Source organism: Colletotrichum higginsianum, chromosome 3, assembly GCF_001672515.1.
Source record: "Colletotrichum higginsianum IMI 349063 chromosome 3, whole genome shotgun sequence".
Lineage (NCBI taxonomy): Eukaryota > Fungi > Ascomycota > Sordariomycetes > Glomerellales > Glomerellaceae > Colletotrichum > Colletotrichum higginsianum.
This window is the reverse complement of record NC_030956.1, coordinates 1006971-1026618: the sequence shown is the minus strand read 5'-3', so window position 1 is coordinate 1026618 and position 19648 is coordinate 1006971. Positions and strand designations below refer to the sequence as shown.

The window sequence follows — 19648 nt, the reverse complement described above, 5'->3', positions numbered from 1 at the left end:
AAAAGCAGGCGTTCAAAAAGCCATCCATCAACTCGTTTTGCACCATCTTGATTTCTTTTTATGTGATTATCGACGTGATCTGAAGACGCTGCGTGCCCTTCCCATAACGCCGGCGAACCATGGCGTTCCCCAGACGCTGACGAGTATCCGCGCCGGTAGCAGCGCCTTGGTGATGGCCCAGGCCATAGCCACCTCCACCACGACCTTGTACTTCGCATCCTTCTGCCACCGCTCCATCAGATCCTGTGTGCTGTCCGCTGCGTCCCCTGTCGAGCCCGTCGCTTCGGACCCCTCGCTTCTGTCAAGCTCCCCCGTCATCGTCCCGCGGTCGCCGGCCTCGAACCCGAACCACCCCTTCCTGCTGAAGTACCTCTCCGCCATGCCCACGCCGTCGCGCACGTAGCCCGCCCAGTGACCCGTGACGTACCCGAGTGGCAGGAAGTCGGTGTAGTGGAAGAGGCCGAAGAGGCCGAGCAGGGGCACGACGGCCGTAATCTCGTGCAGGACGAGGAAGGCGACGACATGCGACAACGGCGCCTTGCGGAGGCCAGCGGTGTATTTTTGGAAGCGGAGGGGCACGCGGTCGAGGAGGCGCTGGGCGGCGCGGGAGGTGGACGGCGAGGAATTCGTCGATGTGGTGCGGAGCGTGGTGGTTCTGGTCGTGGCGGGCTTGCGTGGGCGGAGGAAAGGCCGCGCCCTGCCGATCGCGCGGCTAGGAAGCATCTCGTGGATCTTTTTTCGTAATAAGGGCGTGCCCCGGCCGTTCAATTATACGAAGGGAGATCGTGGGGAGCTGCGTGGCGGTGTTTTCACGGCGTCGGATGTCAAGGAGCGATTGTGTTGGGAAACGACGGACTGGGGGAGCTTTGGCACAGGATGACGGGAAAGAAGCTCTCGGTGGGGCCGCCGATCTCACCGAGGTGACGAGCTCCGGTAGGATTTGACCGAGCGTGCCGTCACGGGCCGAGGGGCCCTGAAGCCGGTATATTAGTGCCGAGACGATCTGACATCAACACCAAAGGCTGTCACAACATGTGGGTTTAGTGGTGAAGTTTAAGATGTGATCGGTCCCTTTTGCCTACCTGTTTTCGTTTTGATTTCGGCATTATCGCACGAGGTGATATAGGGCGTTAATTGCTGCCCGCAGTTAACGGCGTCGTTTTTGCGACAGGCAGAATGATGATGAGAACTCAAACGCGTGCAACTGTTATTCATCAACAACTTCTGCTTGGTCTCAGAACGGCATCCTGGACATTCCCGGTTAATCAAAAACGCAAAACGCAATGACAGAGAAGCCGCACGTAGCGTACATTTCACTGAAGTGCAACATGAACCAAACAATCATGGGCATCATACAACATTCGCTGATTCCATCCGGAGTGGATCCGGGATCGCCAGTTATTCGTTCATGGTGATAGTGGACTACGAATACCTGAATTTCGTTGCGAAATAAAGCTGTTACCTTGTCATTCTAGAGATTTCATGTTTCAATTACGCCAGAGACCGGGCCAAGTCAAGAATTGGGCCGTTGTTTCTCAGTCCAATGGCCCATACCGCGGAGGAAAGTCAAATTCAACATGGGGCTTGTCCTTCAAGTCCTGCGGCACTGGAGGCATTACCTCCATCCCCTCCAGCAGAATGACCTGTTGCCCACTCTGTGTTGTCAAGTATCAGCAGACCGAAGGTGCATCACAAGATACTGACAGCAAGACTTACCGCGAAATGGTGGATCATGTGACAATGCAGCATGCTGACAGCGGGGAAATAGATTTTGTACCGAACCACGACAAACTTGCCTTCTCCTGCCTCGAGAGTGAACCCGTCGCGGAAGGGCGGGTCAACCAGGTTGAAGTGTTTAGCCCCCCCGTTCCTCACGGCGTCGTTGACGTCCCTCCAGGGGAACCCACCGTCGCCCTGGGCAATGATCCACACCTTGTGGTTGTGTTTGTGGAAGGGGTGGCTGGAGTCGACCTGGGCGCCGTTCTCGATGATCAGATCGACGACGGAACCGTTCCTGAGGAATCCGTTTGAGTCCCCCCACGACGTTCTGCCGCGGGACTTCTCGTTCCACATGATGGGGGGGACGTTCTGCCGGAAGAACTCGTGCGGGGCGGAGTTCAGCACCCACGTCGACGGGCCCGTCTTGTTGACCATGAATCTAAGCGTGAAGTCGGCCTTGTCAGGTGGCGGACGATGCGGATACGGGGCCAGCTTGGTCTCGTCCATCGCCTTGTCGGCGGCGTTGATGACACTGCCATTGAGATGCAGCCATGGTTTCGTATTAGGGACAATTCGGTTGGAGTGCTCGGTCAGGGCCTGTGTTCAACATGTCAGTCTGATTGCAGGTTCACTTTCCACGCTCCAAAAGCCATACCTTGTTTGTAGCATACCGGAGAATACCGGCACCCTGGATCATCTGTTCGAACCGGAGAGAATGCAACCTGATGGCATAATCACCAGGCGGTTTGTCCAGTTTGACAAGAATACTGCGATGTAGGTCAGTCGGCCGGCCACCAATAGGGACTTGATGGGCATCCAGTACCTCGTCCTCTCGCCCAAATTAATGTGAGTTCGCACTACCTTTTGCGGATGGACGAACTCGCCATCGGCAGCAACGACCCAAAACTCGTGCTCGTCGATGCTGATGGCCAAAGAGTGGTGGGCCCCGGAGTGAATGAAGTTAATCCACACCCACTCCTCGCCCGGCTCGGCCTGCACGATCTCAAGCTCTGGACGCGTCTCGGTGCAGTATTCCACGTTGGTGTACTCATGTCCTGGGATCCGCCAGAGGCAGCCCCGCTCGTTGCGCCCGGGGCCCCCGGCATCTTCGATGTCCCGGGCGGACTCGCACCGGGTGCCGCCCCGCCCGTTGAGCGTAAGGCTGTTGGCACATGTCGGGATGTAGCCGGTGTCGCGGAAGCGGATCAGGTACATATCCATCGGCTGGTCATTCCAGTCGGCGACGATGATGTGACGGGGCGACTTCTCCGCCGACCGCATGGCGCGGATGTCATGCTCCTTTTTGGATATCAACTCGTACGGCCTCGGACGCCATTCGGCTGGAATGATCCATAGCGGACCACGTTGGCCCTTCCGCGGGGTTAGTACAGACTACTCATACCGCCTGAAGGAAGAGCGAGATGACCATACATCTGAGAAGGCTGGTCCAAAGTGCCCGTGGTAGAAGTAGCTTCCATACTGGCCCTGAGGAGTGAATCGATATGTGTAGTTGTCTCTGGGCTCAGTAGCCCACTGTCAATGGTCAGAACAACCGCATGTGATAAAACTTGCGGTGAAATGAGGTCCCAAACCTGGGTCACACCGGGCACGCCGTCATTCCAGGGCTCATTGATTTGGTAGATTCCATGCCTGGAAGAGCTTAGAACTCGGATACGAAGTGTTGGCCGTGATTGCTCCGAGCATAGTTACCAGTGAATCGTAGTCTCAATCGCGAGTTGGTTGTCCACAAACGCTTCCAGGGTCTCGCCCTCGTTGACGGTGAGGACAGGCCCGGGAGTATCGCCATTTATCAAATAAGCTGGACGGCCGTGGCCATCTGATCCCGAGTCAGACTCAGCGTTTCTCGTGTACTTGTCATTCATGTCATACCCTTCAGATTCCAGGCATAGCTCAAGGTGAGATTGTACCTCCTTGTTCCCTCGATAATTGCTACTGATGAGAGCAGCAGGGCTAGGTAGGTGTCTTTGGTTCTCATTGTTGCGTCCAAATGCCTTCAAAACCGCGGATAAGACAGCAAGGCTTCGCCGTTGTTGGGAATGCCACATACTGTACGGCTTGCGACTTGCTCTTCCCCTCCGGCTTCAACACAGGATCTATTTTAACACGTGCAATAAGGAAACGAGCCAGCTTGCCTGCCAAACTTACTCACTAGCGTTCCGATAACCGACGCGAATGCACCGGGCCTCCATCGCCCTCTTCCGACATGTACGATAGCCTCGTCAGTAGATTGAAGCTAGGTTCATGCCACAAGGTACCTTAGCAAGTCTTCAGGAAACTCTAGCTTGAAACCTGCAGTTTATGTGTTGCTTTGCGAGTCATGGAAACGGCAGACACGGAGTAACCCCGTCGGACTGTCGTGGTGGTTGCAAGGAGACCAGGTCTGGTGTTGGTGAGGTTTGTAAACCCATCACGTTCAAGTTTGTCAGGGTTCCGTGAACAAAAAGTCTTGGTTTTTTTTTTCCCTTTCTTTTTTTCTTTTTTTTACAAGAAACATACATTCCTTAACCCCAAGAAAAACAAACAGACAAGGATCAACTGGTCTGGCTTTTGAAAGCCCTACAATCTCGGTGACCATCCATGGCTGACTACAGTCTCGGTTCCGCAAACTTTTCCATATCACTCTCCAGGAACTCATTGACCTTCGCGGCGCAATTCTCGGCGTACTGCCAGATGGACGCGTGCCCGGCGCGGGGCCAGATGACCAGCATACAGTTGAGGATCCCATCCATCAGCTCGTAGCTCCGGGGCGTGGGAACCAGGTAGTCATCGTCGCCAGTCATGACAAGCACGGGCATGGTGAGCTCGGCCAGCCTGTAGAAAGAATGCTTGCTCCTGTCGCCCGGCGCGCACCAGTCCTTGATGCACTTCAGCTGAATCATGAAGCTCTCCACGTCGTTGAAGGCCGGCAACCCGCCCTCGGCTGCCCTTTCGTTGAACTCGCTCTCCCGCAGGCGCCGGAAGTAGGCCCCCGCGGCGGTTCTGCCCTGGTCGTCGTCCCGGAAGAATGTCAGCGTGTAAGCGGCCTGCCAGTCCTCCTCAGTGGCGCTCTGCTGCAGCGTCAGGAAACGATCGAGGTTGGGGTCGGTGCGAGGCCAGAAATGCTCGCCGGGAATGGGTCCCGAAGGATCGGCCCCGACCAGAACCAGACGTCTCACTCGCTCGGGTCTCGCGAGGGTGGCCATCTGGCAAGCCATGCTCCCGATCGAGAACCCCAGGAGATCAATCAGCTCGAGTGAGAGAGCATCGAGGAACGCATTCAGGTCATCACCCATGATGTTTACTGCAACGCACTGCTCAGCACGCGGGCTCTTACATCGATCGACACGAGGGCCACCCCTTACTGTTAGTCGGCGTGCGCTTGGTGTCACCGCTGCTCTGTCCAGCCGCGGGAGGGTCGAACATGATGACAGGGCGCTTTGCCATAAGCGGGCGTATGAAGACGGGATCCCAGTAGCCCATCGAGGCTCGCACCTAGGCACAGCATGAATCCTCCCACCGGGCAGCCCAGGGACGGATTACTCACATGCATATGCAACACAAGAGGGATGCCCCTCGCTGGACCCAACCGGCGGTAGGCGTAGACGATGCCATTCTTGGCCTTAACCTTTTGAACTGGGATGTAAGTGGGGAGCATTCTCTCGGCGTACTCGGGTAAGATGACAAGAAACTGGGACGAGGAGAGCAGCTTCGTTTGCTTGAAACGTCTGCTGTAGAAATCGATGGGAGTTGAACGGAGTTGAGAGGCCGGGAGCATACCCACCTGTGTGTTTTGTCTTTGACAGCAACTGAGAGAAGTCTGGTTGGTGAGGGGCTCCGAACGAAATGTTGTTCACAAACCATGTTTAGTTAGTCTAAACATACACACATACTGTGAGCCGGAAAGGTTAACGTCTCAAACCAACGGGTCCAAAAGCTGTCGGCCGAGTTGATGACCAGCATCCCGAACAAGCTCATTGATTACATTCGGACGCCGAGCAACGAAACTCAGTTTGTGTCGCTTAGCGATAGCGAAAATGCGTCGGCCAAACGAAGTTGGGGGCTGCGGGCGCAAAAAGCATCAGCTCCCCTCCCTACCGCCGTTTAGCTTCCAGAGCAACTGACTCGAGGCTGTAGCCATGTTAGTAATCATGTTAGTCGGGCAGGAGCGCTCCGGTTCGAAATAGGGGGTAAGTACATAAACCTACTGGCAGTAGTAGGCTGTGACGAAGAAGACAAACCGGTGTGCTCCTGGCCCTTGAAACGATTGTTTGAAGTACTGCATCGCAACTTTATTATATAGGCAGCTTCGGGCCGGCCGGTAGTGACCTCGGACGTTGCTGCGGCCCAGTTAGGACCTCATCACAAAGCACTTCAGCATTCACAAGACCCACACAACCTTCAGACGCGTAGTAGGATAGAGCAGGCATCCTGGTGAACGTTGATATTTGGAGGTGGCTTTTGGGAACATTACCGACCTCTGGGGTGGTCTAGACTTGTTGTATTAAGCTTCTGTCAGTGATACAAGGCACTGTCTGTCTGCCCAAAAGTATCCAGGGGCTAGGGGCACCTGCTGGGGCTGGCACTGGCATCTTCAGTGAGCTCTATACGCGTTTCCATTATCAAAGTGCTATTGTGCTGCGTACACGTGCGTTCATTTGGTCCGTGTCTTACCTTTATCATGCCAAAGTTTGTGCCGCGGAGGAAGCGGAATTGTTTTCCCCTTTCGGCCTGATGTTACGTCGCGAAGGTTCTTCATTATTACATCCAATCCTTGTGTTCCTCCATGGATTTTACTGCCCTAGATTTACCAGCAAAGGGAGCGTACTTTATTGGAAAGTACCATACGCCTTCCACCACAGACCTCTCCAAGAGAAACTGACCAGACTGTATTACACCAGGTACAGTAGCAAGTGAGAGTTTTACCGCGTGTCCTTCTCGATTCGTTCCAATCTTTTCATGGGTTTCTCGACCCCGGACAGACTAACCAAAGACTCCATCATTTTTGGGAGTAAACTCAACGTGTGGCATACTCTTCGCGTGCTCCGGGATTTCGTTCTGCATGTTACTATCCATGCCTTCGAGCAAAGGTGCTGACATCCCCATCTGTCATACCATCATCAGCCTGGATCGTGGGTAGGACTGATGGGTGATAAGAAACTCACCGCGTAGTACTTGAACTTATTAGAGTGCAACATGGTGGCACCCCGGACACGGATCTCCCACCGTACCACTGCCCAGCCCAGGGGCGGCACGTCGTGGACAAGTTGTAGGGCAGGGGTCTTTAAGTTGAGCCCCTCGACGCCGGCGGCGATAGCCTCCTTGACCGTGCCCCATTCCCAGGTAGCATTGGGTTTCGAGCCAAGGAGAAACATGGGGTCCCCGTGTTTGTAGAGCGGCATGGTGTCATCGACTGTGTTTTGAACGATCACGTCGACGGTAGTGCCCCAGGGCAGATCGCCCACAATAGGAGGCTCGACGGCCGACACGTTGTCGATGAACAAAAGAGGGGCCATTTGTGCGTGGTAGAGCTGCCATGGTCTCTGGTTCAGGAAGCACTCGGTGACGTGTTCCTCATACCTAGACGGCTGTTGGGCGATCCGGAAATGAAGGGTTTTGTTCGAAGAAGGGGGGGTTGATGGGGGATATGGCGCCAGAGATGCTGGCGTCGTCGTGTTGCACAAGGGATCGATGGATCCATTTGGATTGACGCAGGGCGGTGAGCCACTGCGAGGATTATGGACTTCCATAGGAGCTCCGTGCAGAGGGTAGCGTAGGGCCTTGATCGTCTTAGCTCAGTACCTGGAACATGGCAGTGAGGGAGAAGAGGGCAAGCCATACCGGGTATCTTAAGACGGAGTACCCGTGGAGATTCTGATGTGTGCTTGTCGACACCAAGCGCATTGCATAATCGTCACCCTCCTGGTCGAGCTTGACCAAGACGGTGTAGCGGGCCCCGTTGGTGATGTAAAGAACATCGACGAGCTGCGGCTTCACGAAGCCGCCGTCGTTTGCAACGATCCACAACTTGTGGTCATCGATGCTGAACTGGATTGCGTGCTCGAAGCCGATGTTCAAGACATTGAGCATGATCCACGGCCTCCCATGAGTTTCAATAACCTGCACATCTTGTCAGTAAAGACGAAAGAATCTCCTCCGAGATAAGAGTTCTCAATACCTCATAATCTGCCTCCGTAGGAGTGCATTCGACACCATCGTTCCCTTGCTCCAACACACACCCTGACTCATCTAGTCTCTTTCCGTTCAGTGTCGGATAGTCGGGATGACGGCAGTGCCGTCGGCCTTTTGAATTGACGAGTATGGAGTCGTAGCAATTGAGGTTGGTTCCTTCACTCTTCATCTCAAGGACACGCCAGTTGGCGTCGCGACCGTAGTAGTTCCAGACCAACATATGCTGGACATCACGCTCTGCCTCTTGAATCAAAGCCAATTCAGTGGGTGAAGAGGTGATGAGATGGTACGGTCGGGGGCGTGAGGGTGACGGCGCAATGTAGGACAGTCCATGGGCGCCGTCCATGATCCCGATCCCGGTGTGGTCGGCGTACCAGTTCAGACCCCAATGTCCCGTTGTATCATATCGAGATGTAAAATTGCCTCTTTGAAGAAGCCCATACTATTATCTTGTCAGCAAAGATAAGCCAGATAGGCAGAGGAAAGCCGGAGGCGTACTTGATTCAAACCTCCGGTACCGTCGTTCCAAAAACCGAATCTTTGCCAATATGTTAGCTGTCTCTATTCGGCGAGTGGTGATCCCGCACGTTTGCATGGTTTTACCTTCGGTGATTCATGCCAGACCAATGGATCGATACCTGGCCAAAAAGATCGTTGTGGACGTTCAGCTCCACGATGTCTCCTTCTTGTGCAAACAGAGTCGGACACGGCGTTTCCCCATTGCATACGAAGATACCTCTCCAAAACCCCCCATCTGTTTGCGTTGGTTAAAAGAATCGTTCGACTGCCCGTCAAAGCACGTAATAACGCACCTAGATTCATCCACCTGGCTCCCACGGTGATGTTGTAGCGTCTGACTGCCTGGACCGGAGGTGGACTATCGTGTCTGACTCCTTTACTCAAGAAATCTCCGAAATGGTGTGTCGTTGGGTAGTGAAGCCACCAGCTCAGAGAAACTATGGTTACAACCAACCCAGCAGCCCGCCACCGTGTTCGGCGTGAAGCTGTGCCTGTGGGAGGAAGACTGTATTGCAAGTTTTTGGGTTGCTGTTCATCACTGCTGACGCTACCTCGTCCTGTTGTCTTGATAATATTTATTGAAAGCTGCATGGTGAACTTGGAGTGGCAGAACGATGAGCTGTCGTGGACTCTCAAGATGTGGAACGAATTTTCATCACAAATCAAATTTCAATCACACACGAGCATTGTTTGCCAAGTGACAACACAAGATCTAATTGGTAACTACTCCTTCATTTCATTCAATTCTCGTTCATGTTCGATCCCTTATCCTAAGCCATTCTGTCGATCCAATGCTGTGTGCGATTGACGCCGCGCCATCGAGGCTAACCTTGTAAATGCAGAGTCTGATTGGGCTGGCGGGAGCGTTATGTTACTCGTTCACTGGGTTGTTGTTTTTCAAGGCTATCCTAGCCCTTTATGTTCTTCATATCACACGATAATTACGAACGTTCATCGTCCGCCTCCATGTATGGCTATGGTAATTACAGCATAGTTTTAAACCAAGCCTGCAGTAAACTCAATCTTCGTCGAGATTCAATGGTGGTAAGCTAGCAAACTTCCGAAAGCATGTGATGCCTTCAAGGATTTTGACACTGGGCAGACTTCATCTTCATGTTGCTTATGGGGTGACTAACGTGATTAGTTAGCCTCTGAACAAGTAAAAGATTTTCCCAGTTCGTTTGTTTCATGGGATGCATCTCGCACAACCCCGGCTCGGCAATGCGCACTCAATTTCGGTGCAGGTAGAAGCTCAAGATTTCTCGAAATTACTGTGCTTGCAAGCAACAGTCCTACCCCCCATGTCAAGTAGAATGCGGAGGTAAAGGCACACTTCCTCTCCAGCAGTACATCGGGTTACTTGTTATTCACGTATTCGGGTTTCACTTCAGCCAGTCAACGTTTTGACAAGGGCTAAGGTATTCCGTCTAGCTTTGCACAATACCCGGTTTGGAGATGGAACATGCCACATACCATGATACACACCATCCAGAAACGTATTAAGGAGAAAAAAACATCGATTCTTAGTACCTCCGCAGGTATTTAGAGGTACGAAGCACCTCAGGTCAAGGTTAAAAGTAACCTGGGTGGGAGAGGTCGCCAAGAGCCTCCCTGGGAAGTCTATGTCGAAACCACAGGGATTGTTTCTTGGTAGACCGGACGGTTCGGTTCACTTACTATTTTTCCTCATGGCGATTCATGAAGCGGCTGCCTCGCATTCGGGACCAAAAGCCGAGTGCCTGTGAACGAAGTGAGCGATGGCGTAAGACAAGCAACGGGACCGATGCATAACGTCGGGTGAGGGAACTTAATGACTATCCCTGTAAGACAGAGCACATGTAAGACAGAGTACATGCAACACAGAGTGAACCCAGGTACCATGCTCTCTTGAAAAGGGATCGCCTTGAAACTTTGACCACGGTGCCGTCTTCTAGAATAGTTCGAAGCTTGATTTCTCCAAAAAGTTTACTTTTTGGGAGACTCGTGGCGAGAATGGACGACGACAAACGCGGAAACTTTGAATGCGACCATTAAAGCTAATTTGCAACAAGCTCATCCATGGATCACCTTCATACATGCGCCATCCCGTCTCTGGGCTTCTCCTCAACCCGTCAAACCAGATAGTCCCTCGACATAAGAGAACGGATGGACTTTACATGGGTGAAGTGGAGAGGACCCACCTCCAAAGTTTGCGGGGTTGCCAACGGTGTTTGTCTCCTGCACAACTAAACTTTGATAACCGAGCATACTCGAGAAGATGTCATGACTAGCCACGAGGCGATAAGTAGAGTAGAAGCAGGAGGATCCTTACTCGGACAAGGTTTACAGTTTCCAGCCGCCGGTCTTTGAGACAAGTGGTAAGAAAGAAAGTTTTCAGTAATCAACAACAAATCTGGCATCAAAGTGTTGTCATTGGCATTTTTGGATCAGAGTTCAAGACCAGTGCTCTGAGAGTTACTGTAAAGATTATGCAACTTCTCGTAAAATCAACTTGTACAGCAGACTACACAGTTAGTGTTTTGTTGAGCCCGCCACAGCTATCTTCAAGTCCGAAAGCGTCACAGGAATGAAGATAACAATGTGAAGAGGAGTAGAGAGGCGGGCGGGGTCCAGCGAGACTTTGCACAAATCCTAGTCTAGGCTTCATCAGCCGAATGTTGGTTTAGGCACTCACATGTAGAGTGGAATTGTCTACAGTCGTGATGTCTTTGCCTCTGATCCTCGTTTCCTTCTGCCCATACAAGTGTGAGAGTGAATCGAGGACTTTACCATCAGACCTCATCTTTCTTCCCACTTTCAATATCTGCCAAGTACTGTATTCATTCATCTTCACACTTTGAGTAAAACCATGGGGCCTCCAAAAGAACAGAGTCTCTGGAGATTTCCATCTATGCTTGTGTTTGGACCTCAGGGGCGAATCTCGTCTGAAGATCTTACTGAGCTACGCTCCCGCCTTACCTCAGAAGAATGGCTTTCGAAGCTGTATGCTGCCGCTCAGGGCTTACACAAGTTCTGGTTTAATCTGGTCCGTTTCGACTCGGATCTGGCACAGGTTGCTGGAGAGTCATGTTTGCGTGACTTTGCGGAGTGGTTATCTCAAGCGCGTCCGTTTCCATGCCAGCCTTCAGAAATGCCGGCCACTCTTGCGTTTCCGATAAATTTTTTGTTTCAAATGTGTCATTATGGAGCTCTTCTACGGTTGATGAATGAAGACAATAAACAAGGAGCGGTTTTCGAGAGACTCGGGGATGGGGGGGTGCAGGGCTTCTGTGTTGGTTTCCTTTCTGCTATTACCGTCGCCTCTTCTTGGAGTGAGGAGGAACTTATCGAGACTGCCGTCCGCGCTCTACGCTTGGCTGTTTGCATCGGCGCCTATGTCGATAAAGACGCCCTCAATACCGAGCCGGCATGCATCTCCGTTCGTGGAAGACAGACAGAAACAAGAAGTGAAGAAAGGGTAGCAGAGGCCCTTCAGAATTTCCCTGAGGTATGTATGGTCACCCATCCCAGTATGACGATAAAGTCACAGTAAGCTAACATCTCTAGGCATACATTTCTGCCGTCACTGATGAGACATCTGTGACAATTACAGTCTCGCGCAACAAACTGGCGAAGTTGAAAAAATCCCTGACTGCTGCTGGGTTTTTTGTCCAAGATGTTCCAGTCAATGGCCGGTTCCACAACCCTGCCTTTGCCCCCGAGGTAGAAAAGCTCGTTTCCTTGTTTAAAGGCGCTGCCGGCCTCCGCTTCCCCGGCCCGGAGCGGTTGCGTGTCGCCGTTCGGTCCGCCACGGACGGAAAAGTGATCAACCAAGGAGATCTAGTCCGGCACATCCTGGACAATACCCTGCTTAAGCCTGTGTGGTGGTACAAGACCCTGGAACTCTCCACGGCCTCTTTATCGCCAGGTCCAAACTGCATTGCCCTGGCAGGCCTCTCGAACAGCTTCCCACAATCGCTATGCGCAAAGCCAGATTTACGGCTGCTGAGCCTGCACGGCCTCACAGAGGACCATGCCAAAACGATCCAAGATAGCAGCATCAACGGGCTGAGCGGCAGCCATACGCCTCCGCACACACCTCCAGGATACACCTTCGGAGGCCGCGTGTTGGACTGGGATAATGGTCACGGCAGATACTCAGGCACTCGGAGAAAACCCGCACTGCCCGAGTTTCCACCTCATTCTGTCGCCATTGTGGGCATGGCAGGAAGGTTTCCAGGCGCCAACTCAGTCGATGAACTCTGGGAGCTGATGTCTGCCGGACGCTCGACGGTGACAAGCCCCCCTGAAAGGGTTGGCCTGAATCAACTCGCAGAAGACAACTCACAAGTGAGATGGCGGGGAAACTTCATTGAAGATCATGATGCTTTCGATCACAAGTTCTTCAACAAATCCGCTCGCGAGGCTACGGCATGCGATCCGCAGCAGAGGAAGCTTCTCGAGGTCGTCTACGAGGCCCTCGAGTCTTCGGGATACCACAGCGCGGATTCTCGCGTCGACCCGACCGACTACGGCTGCTACATCGGCGCCGTCATGAACAACTACGCGTCCAACGTCAGCTGCCACCCCCCGACGGCTTATGCCACGATGGGGACTTCGCGAGCCTACTTCAGCGGCGCCATCAGCCACTATTTCGGCTGGACTGGGCCGGCGACGACAATCGACACGGCCTGCTCGTCCTCCCTCGTGGCCATTCACACTGCGTGCCGGGCCATTGCGGCAGGCGAGTGCAGCCGCGCTGTTGCGGGCGGTACGAATGTCATCACGTGCCCGCATGATTATCGAGACCTCAAGGCCGCGGGATTTCTCAGTCCTACGGGCCAGTGCAAGCCATTCGACGCCGACGCCGACGGTTACTGTCGTGGCGAGGCCGTGGGCGTGGTCGTCTTGAAGTCGCTGGACGCAGCGATCGAAGAGAACGACCATATTCTCGGCGTCGTTGTCGGCTCGGCCACCAACCAGAATCCCAAAGAGGGCCCTATCGTTGTGCCGAACTCGAAAGCCCAAGCTAGTCTCTTAAGGAAGGTCATGGACATGTCTGGCGTCTTGCCCGAGGATGTTACGTACGTCGAGGCTCATGGGACAGGCACCGGCGTAGGGGATCCGATTGAGGTTCAGAGTCTCCGAGATGCGTTTGGCGGACCATTGAGGACCTCGACACTTCACTTCAGCTCAATCAAGGGGAACATCGGCCATGCTGAAGCTGCGTCTGGGGCCGCCGGCCTGATCAAGACAATCCTCATGCTGCGCCATGAACAGATACCGCCTCAGGCGAGTTTTGGCACCTTGAACCCAAACATTCCAGCGCTGGAACCCGATGGGATGTCCATTCCTCGAGAACTGATGCCCTGGAACCCAAGAGACCGCGTTGCTTGTGTCAACAACTACGGAGCGGCTGGGAGCAATTCGGTTGTGCTTATCCGTCAAGCGCCATCAATCAAGCATGATGGAGCGATGACAGATATAGCCAAAACGCCGCCTTCGAAATGGCCCCTAATCCTGTCTGCAGCGACTAAGGCTTCGTTGTCAACGTATGCCCAAAGGCTACTTGATTGGGTTCGACACGTAAGGGCTGCGAAGTCCGCAGACATATATATCACGGACATCCTCTTTAACCTTGCTCATCGGGCTAACCATGCCCTGGAACACATTGTGGCGATACCCGTATCAGACATCTCTGACCTCGAGTCAACAGTCTCTGTGATTGCCTCTGCAGAAGGCGTCTTGACAACAAGTATATCGCCGCCACCGCCTGTCGTACTAGTCTTTGGAGGGCAAGAAGGCCGCTTCGTCGGGCTTTCGGAGTCAGTGTACCAATCGTCGCAAATCTTCCGTCAGCATCTCGACACCTGCCAACAAGTCTCTTTGAACTTGGGCCTTGATGGACTGTACCCTGCTATATTTCAGCAAGCTCCCGTCTCCGATCTCATCACCCTGCATACGGCTTTGTTTGCCGTCCAATATGCTTCTGCACGTGCGTGGATCGACTGCGGACTCACGGTGGAGGCGGTCATAGGGCATAGCTTCGGCCAACTTACCGCCCTCTGTGTTGCCGGCGTGTTGTCTCTTTCCGATGCGCTAAAGCTAGTTGCCGGCAGAGCTTCGCTCGTAGAGAAGCACTGGGGCGGTTCAGAAGCCGGCGCAATGATCGCTTTACATGCTGATCGAAAGCAAGTTGACGAGATTCTCCATGAGGTGGGGAGCAAGGCGGGTTGTGTCGAGATTGCTTGTTTCAATGGCCCCAAAAACCACGTTGTTGTCGGCTCTTCCGAGGCTGTTCAAGACGTGGAAGCCTTCGTTGCCAGCAGAGACCAACTGCGAGCTTCCATCCGCAGCCAAAGACTAGAGGTTACGCATGGTTTCCACTCAAGATTCACAGAAGCGTTACTGCCTCAACTATCAGAGCTTGCAAAGGGCTTGGAGTGGAAGGCTCCGACTATCCATCTCGAGATTTGCAGCGAAATGCAAACCACCCAGACGCCCGACCATCGACTAGTGACCGAACATACCAGACGTCCGGTATACTTTCAGCAGGCTGTGGAGAGACTCATGAAGAAGTATCCGCAGGCTACCTGGCTGGAAGCTGGACTTGGTCTTTCAATCACACACTTGGTTCAAGCATGTGCCCAGGATCCTGGCCGTCACTCATTCGTGGCTCCACGATTGACATCATTAAGTGCGCAGGATTCTCTTGTCGGCGCCACAGTCAGTCTCTGGAGAGAAGGTCACGCTGTGCAGTACTGGCCGTTCCATCGAAGCCAACGGATTCAGTACCGGCATCTAAGCCTGCCGCCGTACCAGTTCCAGAAGACCCGACATTGGCTCCCTTATATCAGACCAGCATCTGGCATTCAAGAGAACTCCCTTGGAACACAACCTGAAGAAGTGAAGAACCAAGAATTCCTGTCCCTTCTCAAAGGTGACAAGTCGGCAGAAGCACACTTTCGCATCTCGACTCGAAGTGACCGCTTTCTAGCTTTAACTGCAGGCCATGTCATGTGCGGCCAGGCTCTTATGCCGGCCTCAGCATACATCGAGGTCGCGTCAAGAGCCGCCCTCAAGCTTCAGGGGGACATAGAAGCCGCGACCTGGACTCCTTCCATTGAGAACCTTACAATGCGGGCGCCAATAGGGGTTGACTTGGATCAAGAGCCACCCGATGTCATCATGAAAATGAAACGTCTTGATAGCCCAGGGCCATCGTGGTCTTTCTCGATCACGGTGAAGTCAAACCCGGGTGATGATCGAGACTCTTTCCCAACTCACGAAACTACAACCGGATCTGTGCACCTACACCGGCGTACAGATTCCCAAGTTGCGCAAGAGTTAAGACGGGTTGACTCGTTGATCGGACACCGCCGCTGGGAGCAGATCACGGCCCATCAAGATGCCGAGGGAATGCGCGGAAAGCACATTTACCGGGCGTTCGGCCAGGTGGTGGAGTACTCGGATGCTTTCAAGGGTATCAAGACCATTGCCTGTTTGGGAGGTGAAGCCGCAGGAACAGTTAGCATCTTGCCCGGCCTTGACGACCCGCCAGATCAACGTCAGGCCGACACGCCCATGATCGACAGCTTCATGCAGTTTGGCGGGTTCTTGGTCAACTATTTCAACGAAGCGGCGTCACCGGACAGCCTCTTCGTCTGCCATCACGTTCAGCGCGTGCAGTTCGGACCGGCGTTCACCCCGGACGGCAAAGATTGGTTCGTTTGGGCAAACATGACCTCTGTCGACCAGGGCAACCTGTCGGCCGACGTGTACGTTTCAGACACGCACAGCAGAAAGACGGTGTTCACGGCGCTGGGTATGACCTTTGGAAAGATATCCCGCGCCTCGCTCACGCGAATGCTGGGTGGTTCTACTGCTCGCGACGTGGAGTCTTTGAGCGCGTTGAAGGCCAGGGACCGAGGACCAGCGGCGAGAGACGAGGTGATCACTCCGGCCGGCGAGAAATCCCCCGGTAACAACATAAGCAAACGAGCAGAGATTTTCCGCATCGCGGCTAGCATCACTGATATCCCCGAGAACGAACTATCTGGGGAGATGCCCTTAGTCGATATCGGGGTGGACTCGTTGGGGGCAACCGAGATGATTGGCGACATTACCTCGACCTTGGACGTGACCATCGACCTGGCCACGTTCCTGCTATTCCCAAACATCAATGCCATAGTTGCTCATGTGGACAGCCAGCTGGGGTTGCAACCGGGGATGGAGGATGAAGCCGTAGTCTCACTGCCCACCGAAGCCGCAAAATACCCTCAAGTCTCGATGTCTCATGGAAACATGAATGAGACCACCAAGGCAACAAAGCCAAAGAGAGACAATGCACTCAAGTCGGATCACTCTACCCTGCCGATCATCAGGTCCATTCAGGAATCCTTCGACGATGTCCGCCTCAGTTTTGACCGTCTCGGAGCAGGGGCCAAGGCCCTGGACTACTGGTCTGACATATACCCTGACGACGTCCGCCTTGTCCTAGCATACACCACAGAGGCGTTCCACAAACTGGGCTGTGAATTGCGGAATCTGAGACCAACAGAGCCTGTACCTGAAGTTGAGGGCGTTCTGCCTCGACATCGACAGCTTGTGCGGCGATTGTACCAGCTCCTGGAGGATGAAAATGTGATCGAAAGGTCTGCCAGCGGTGACTACGTCAGAACCAACAAGACTATAGAAACCACAGGCGATGAGCGGATTTTCCGCGAGATTATCGACAAACATCCGCTGAACGGTCCAATCCGTCATCTCTTGCAGGCCGTGGGGCCACATCTCGCAGCCTGTCTCGTGGGGGGCGAGGACGCGCGCCAAATCTTGTTTGGTAACCGACTGAACAAGAAATGGCTGGAGCAGCTATACATGGAGTGGCCGATGCTTGTCACGGCAACGAAGCTTCTCGGAGATTTTCTGCTCCACGCCTTCACGAAGACCAGCGGCCCAGGGCCCCCATCCGGCCCCTTTCGCATCTTGGAGGTTGGAGCGGGAACAGGGGGCACGACGCGCCATTTAGTCGATCTCCTCACCAGACACGGCATCCAGTTTGAGTACTGCTTCACCGACATTTCCGCGTCACTCGTACAAAAGGCCAAGACGTCGTTTGCAGACGTTGACGGTATGACCTTTGCCGTGCTGGACATCGAGCAGGAACCCGCGGCTGAGCTCGCCGCCGCGTTCCACGTCATCATATCGACAAACTGCATCCATGCCACCAGAAATATCACGCACAGCCTCTCCAACCTCAGCAGGATGCTCCGCGAGGACGGCGCGCTCGCGCTGATCGAGATGACGGCGCCGCGCCCGCTTTACGTGTTCGACGTGATCGTCGGTCTCTTGGAGGGTTGGTGGTTGTTCGAAGACGGCCGCTCGCACGCGCTGGCTGACGTAGACTTTTGGGCGCGTGCGTTCACAGACGCAGGGTTCCGGGAGGTTCTCTGGTCTGACGGGGCGACGCTCGAGGCCAACACCGTTCGGGTCTTGTGTGGGTTCCGGACGACGGGTGCTCCGCGGGTCTCACAGGAAATAAGGACAAAAAACGGTGGGAGCGGCTCGGGAGCGGGCGACGTCTGTATACAAGAGGTGGTCTACAAGACTGTGGGATCGCAGGAGATTCACGCGGACATATACTGTCCCTCAACCGCAGACTCAGTGAGGAAGATGCCAGTTGGTGGGTGATGAGCCACCCTTCGCCCCTAGAGCTGCCCATTAACCATGCCCAGCTCTGATGATACACGGCGGGAGCCACGTGATCTTTTCACGGAAGGATATCAGACCACCTCAGACGCGCATCATGCTGGACATGGGGCTTCTCCCAGTGAGTCTAGACCACCGGCTCTGTCCAGAGACACGGTTGGTCGATGGCCCCATGGTCGATGTCTGCGAAGCCGTTGAGTGGGCGAGGACAACGCTCCCGCACATCGATCTCACGAACCCCGACATCAAGCCTGACCCAGACAACGTTGTTGTCGTGGGGTGGTCCTCGGGAGGCCAGCTGGCGTTGTCGGCTGGGTGGACGACGGTGGAAAGGGGCCTTCGACCTCCCAACGCTATCCTGGCATTCTACTGTCCAACTGACTATGAAGATGATTGTAAGCTTGCCGTCCATACTACGTGCCTCTTTTTTCCCCCAACTTTTGTGTCTACATCATTTTTAACCTATCACTAACAAGGCCAGGGTGGCAAAAGCCCATCCAGCCTATTGGGGCCGAGGACAAGGGGGAAGACTATGATGTGCTGGAAGCAGTCCAAGATGAGCCTGTGAGTCCCGGCATTTGGGTTCAAGAAATTATGGATATAAAAAGTGTCATCTAACGTTGCATATTCACGCAGATCACAAACTACGGCATCATCGGTGCATGGGAGCCCCTTTCCGACCCTCGCATCCGCAGTGATCCTCGCGCTCGCATTGTATTGCACATGAACTGGAAAGCCCAAACGCTACCTGTCGTTATCGGAGGTCTACCTAGCAGGAGCCTGGCGTCTAGGGAGCGACCCGAAATCCAAGATTGGAATGCCTTGACGCAGCCTCCGATAGAGGAGGTCCGGCGATGCAGCCCCTTGGCCCAGGTCCGCAGCGGCAGCTATGCGACGCCGACATTCATGGTCCACGGCACGGCCGATGACCTGATTCCCTGGCAGCAGTCCGTCCGCACGGTTGAGGAGATGAAGACTCGTGGTTTCGATGCCCAGTTGGTCTTGGTGCCGGAGGGCCCGCACGTTTGTGACATGAGCCATGATCCGGAGTCGGCGGGCTGGAAAGCGGTGCTGGAGGCCTATCGGTGGCTTGAAGACCACGCCTTTTCCCACTCTCGTCACAGTTGAGCATTCGTACTCCCAGTGATCTTAGCGGTGGACAAGATCTTCAAGTCCAAAAGCGTCGAAAAAATTGAGTAATGGAGGGATGCAATCATTGGGGATGGCGAAGTCATTGCTTGTGCCAAGTTTTTATCAAGAACGCCAAGGAAGTCACTTGTAGGAGCATCATGAGGGATAACTACCTAACGTGTGTGCAATCGCCCCTTCTCTTTTGACTGCGGAGTTTCGTGTGCTGACGATACCATAGGCAGCAACGGCAGCGCTGGTGGCCGGGTGGATGTAGGGTGCTTGAGATGTGAGTTGTGTTACGGACTGGTGAGGGTCTTGTTATCTATGATGGCACTGATATTGAAGATTGGAGATGGGGAGCGAGAGCACTGGGTGACGAAGTAAGAGTACAGAGAGTGCGAAT

At 53.9% G+C, this 19648-nt stretch overlaps 5 protein-coding genes across 5 annotated transcripts; 1 reads left to right on the top strand and 4 right to left on the bottom strand.

Moving 5' to 3' along the window:
• Positions 1-66: 66 nt before the first annotated feature.
• On the bottom strand, positions 67-723 carry CH63R_03868 (uncharacterized protein; the record flags this gene model as incomplete). Its single annotated transcript, XM_018298843.1, has 1 exon — positions 67-723. The coding sequence occupies one exon, from the start codon at positions 721-723 to the stop codon at positions 67-69; it is 657 nt and encodes a 218-aa protein (XP_018160089.1).
• Positions 724-1535: 812 nt separating this feature from the next.
• On the bottom strand, positions 1536-3602 carry CH63R_03867 (Multicopper oxidase; the record flags this gene model as incomplete). The annotated part of the gene is made up of 7 exons (XM_018298842.1): positions 1536-1655; positions 1717-2316; positions 2375-2486; positions 2543-3090; positions 3151-3252; positions 3312-3369; positions 3430-3602. 7 exons carry the CDS (start codon positions 3600-3602, stop codon positions 1536-1538), a joined length of 1713 nt encoding a protein of 570 aa, XP_018160088.1.
• A 723-nt stretch (positions 3603-4325) lies between these two features.
• CH63R_03866 (Peroxidase) lies at positions 4326-5679 on the bottom strand (the record flags this gene model as incomplete). The annotated part of the gene is made up of 4 exons (XM_018298841.1): positions 4326-5020; positions 5082-5211; positions 5264-5447; positions 5606-5679. The coding sequence occupies 4 exons, from the start codon at positions 5677-5679 to the stop codon at positions 4326-4328; spliced, it is 1083 nt and encodes a 360-aa protein (XP_018160087.1).
• Positions 5680-6699: 1020 nt separating this feature from the next.
• On the bottom strand, positions 6700-8254 carry CH63R_03865 (Multicopper oxidase; the record flags this gene model as incomplete). Its single annotated transcript, XM_018298840.1, has 4 exons — positions 6700-6822; positions 6882-7496; positions 7558-7836; positions 7895-8254. The coding sequence occupies 4 exons, from the start codon at positions 8252-8254 to the stop codon at positions 6700-6702; spliced, it is 1377 nt and encodes a 458-aa protein (XP_018160086.1).
• A 3303-nt stretch (positions 8255-11557) lies between these two features.
• CH63R_03864 (Beta-ketoacyl synthase) lies at positions 11558-19242 on the top strand (the record flags this gene model as incomplete). The annotated part of the gene is made up of 5 exons (XM_018298839.1): positions 11558-11914; positions 11974-18088; positions 18141-18509; positions 18596-18678; positions 18751-19242. 5 exons carry the CDS (start codon positions 11558-11560, stop codon positions 19240-19242), a joined length of 7416 nt encoding a protein of 2471 aa, XP_018160085.1.
• Positions 19243-19648: the final 406 nt, after the last annotated feature.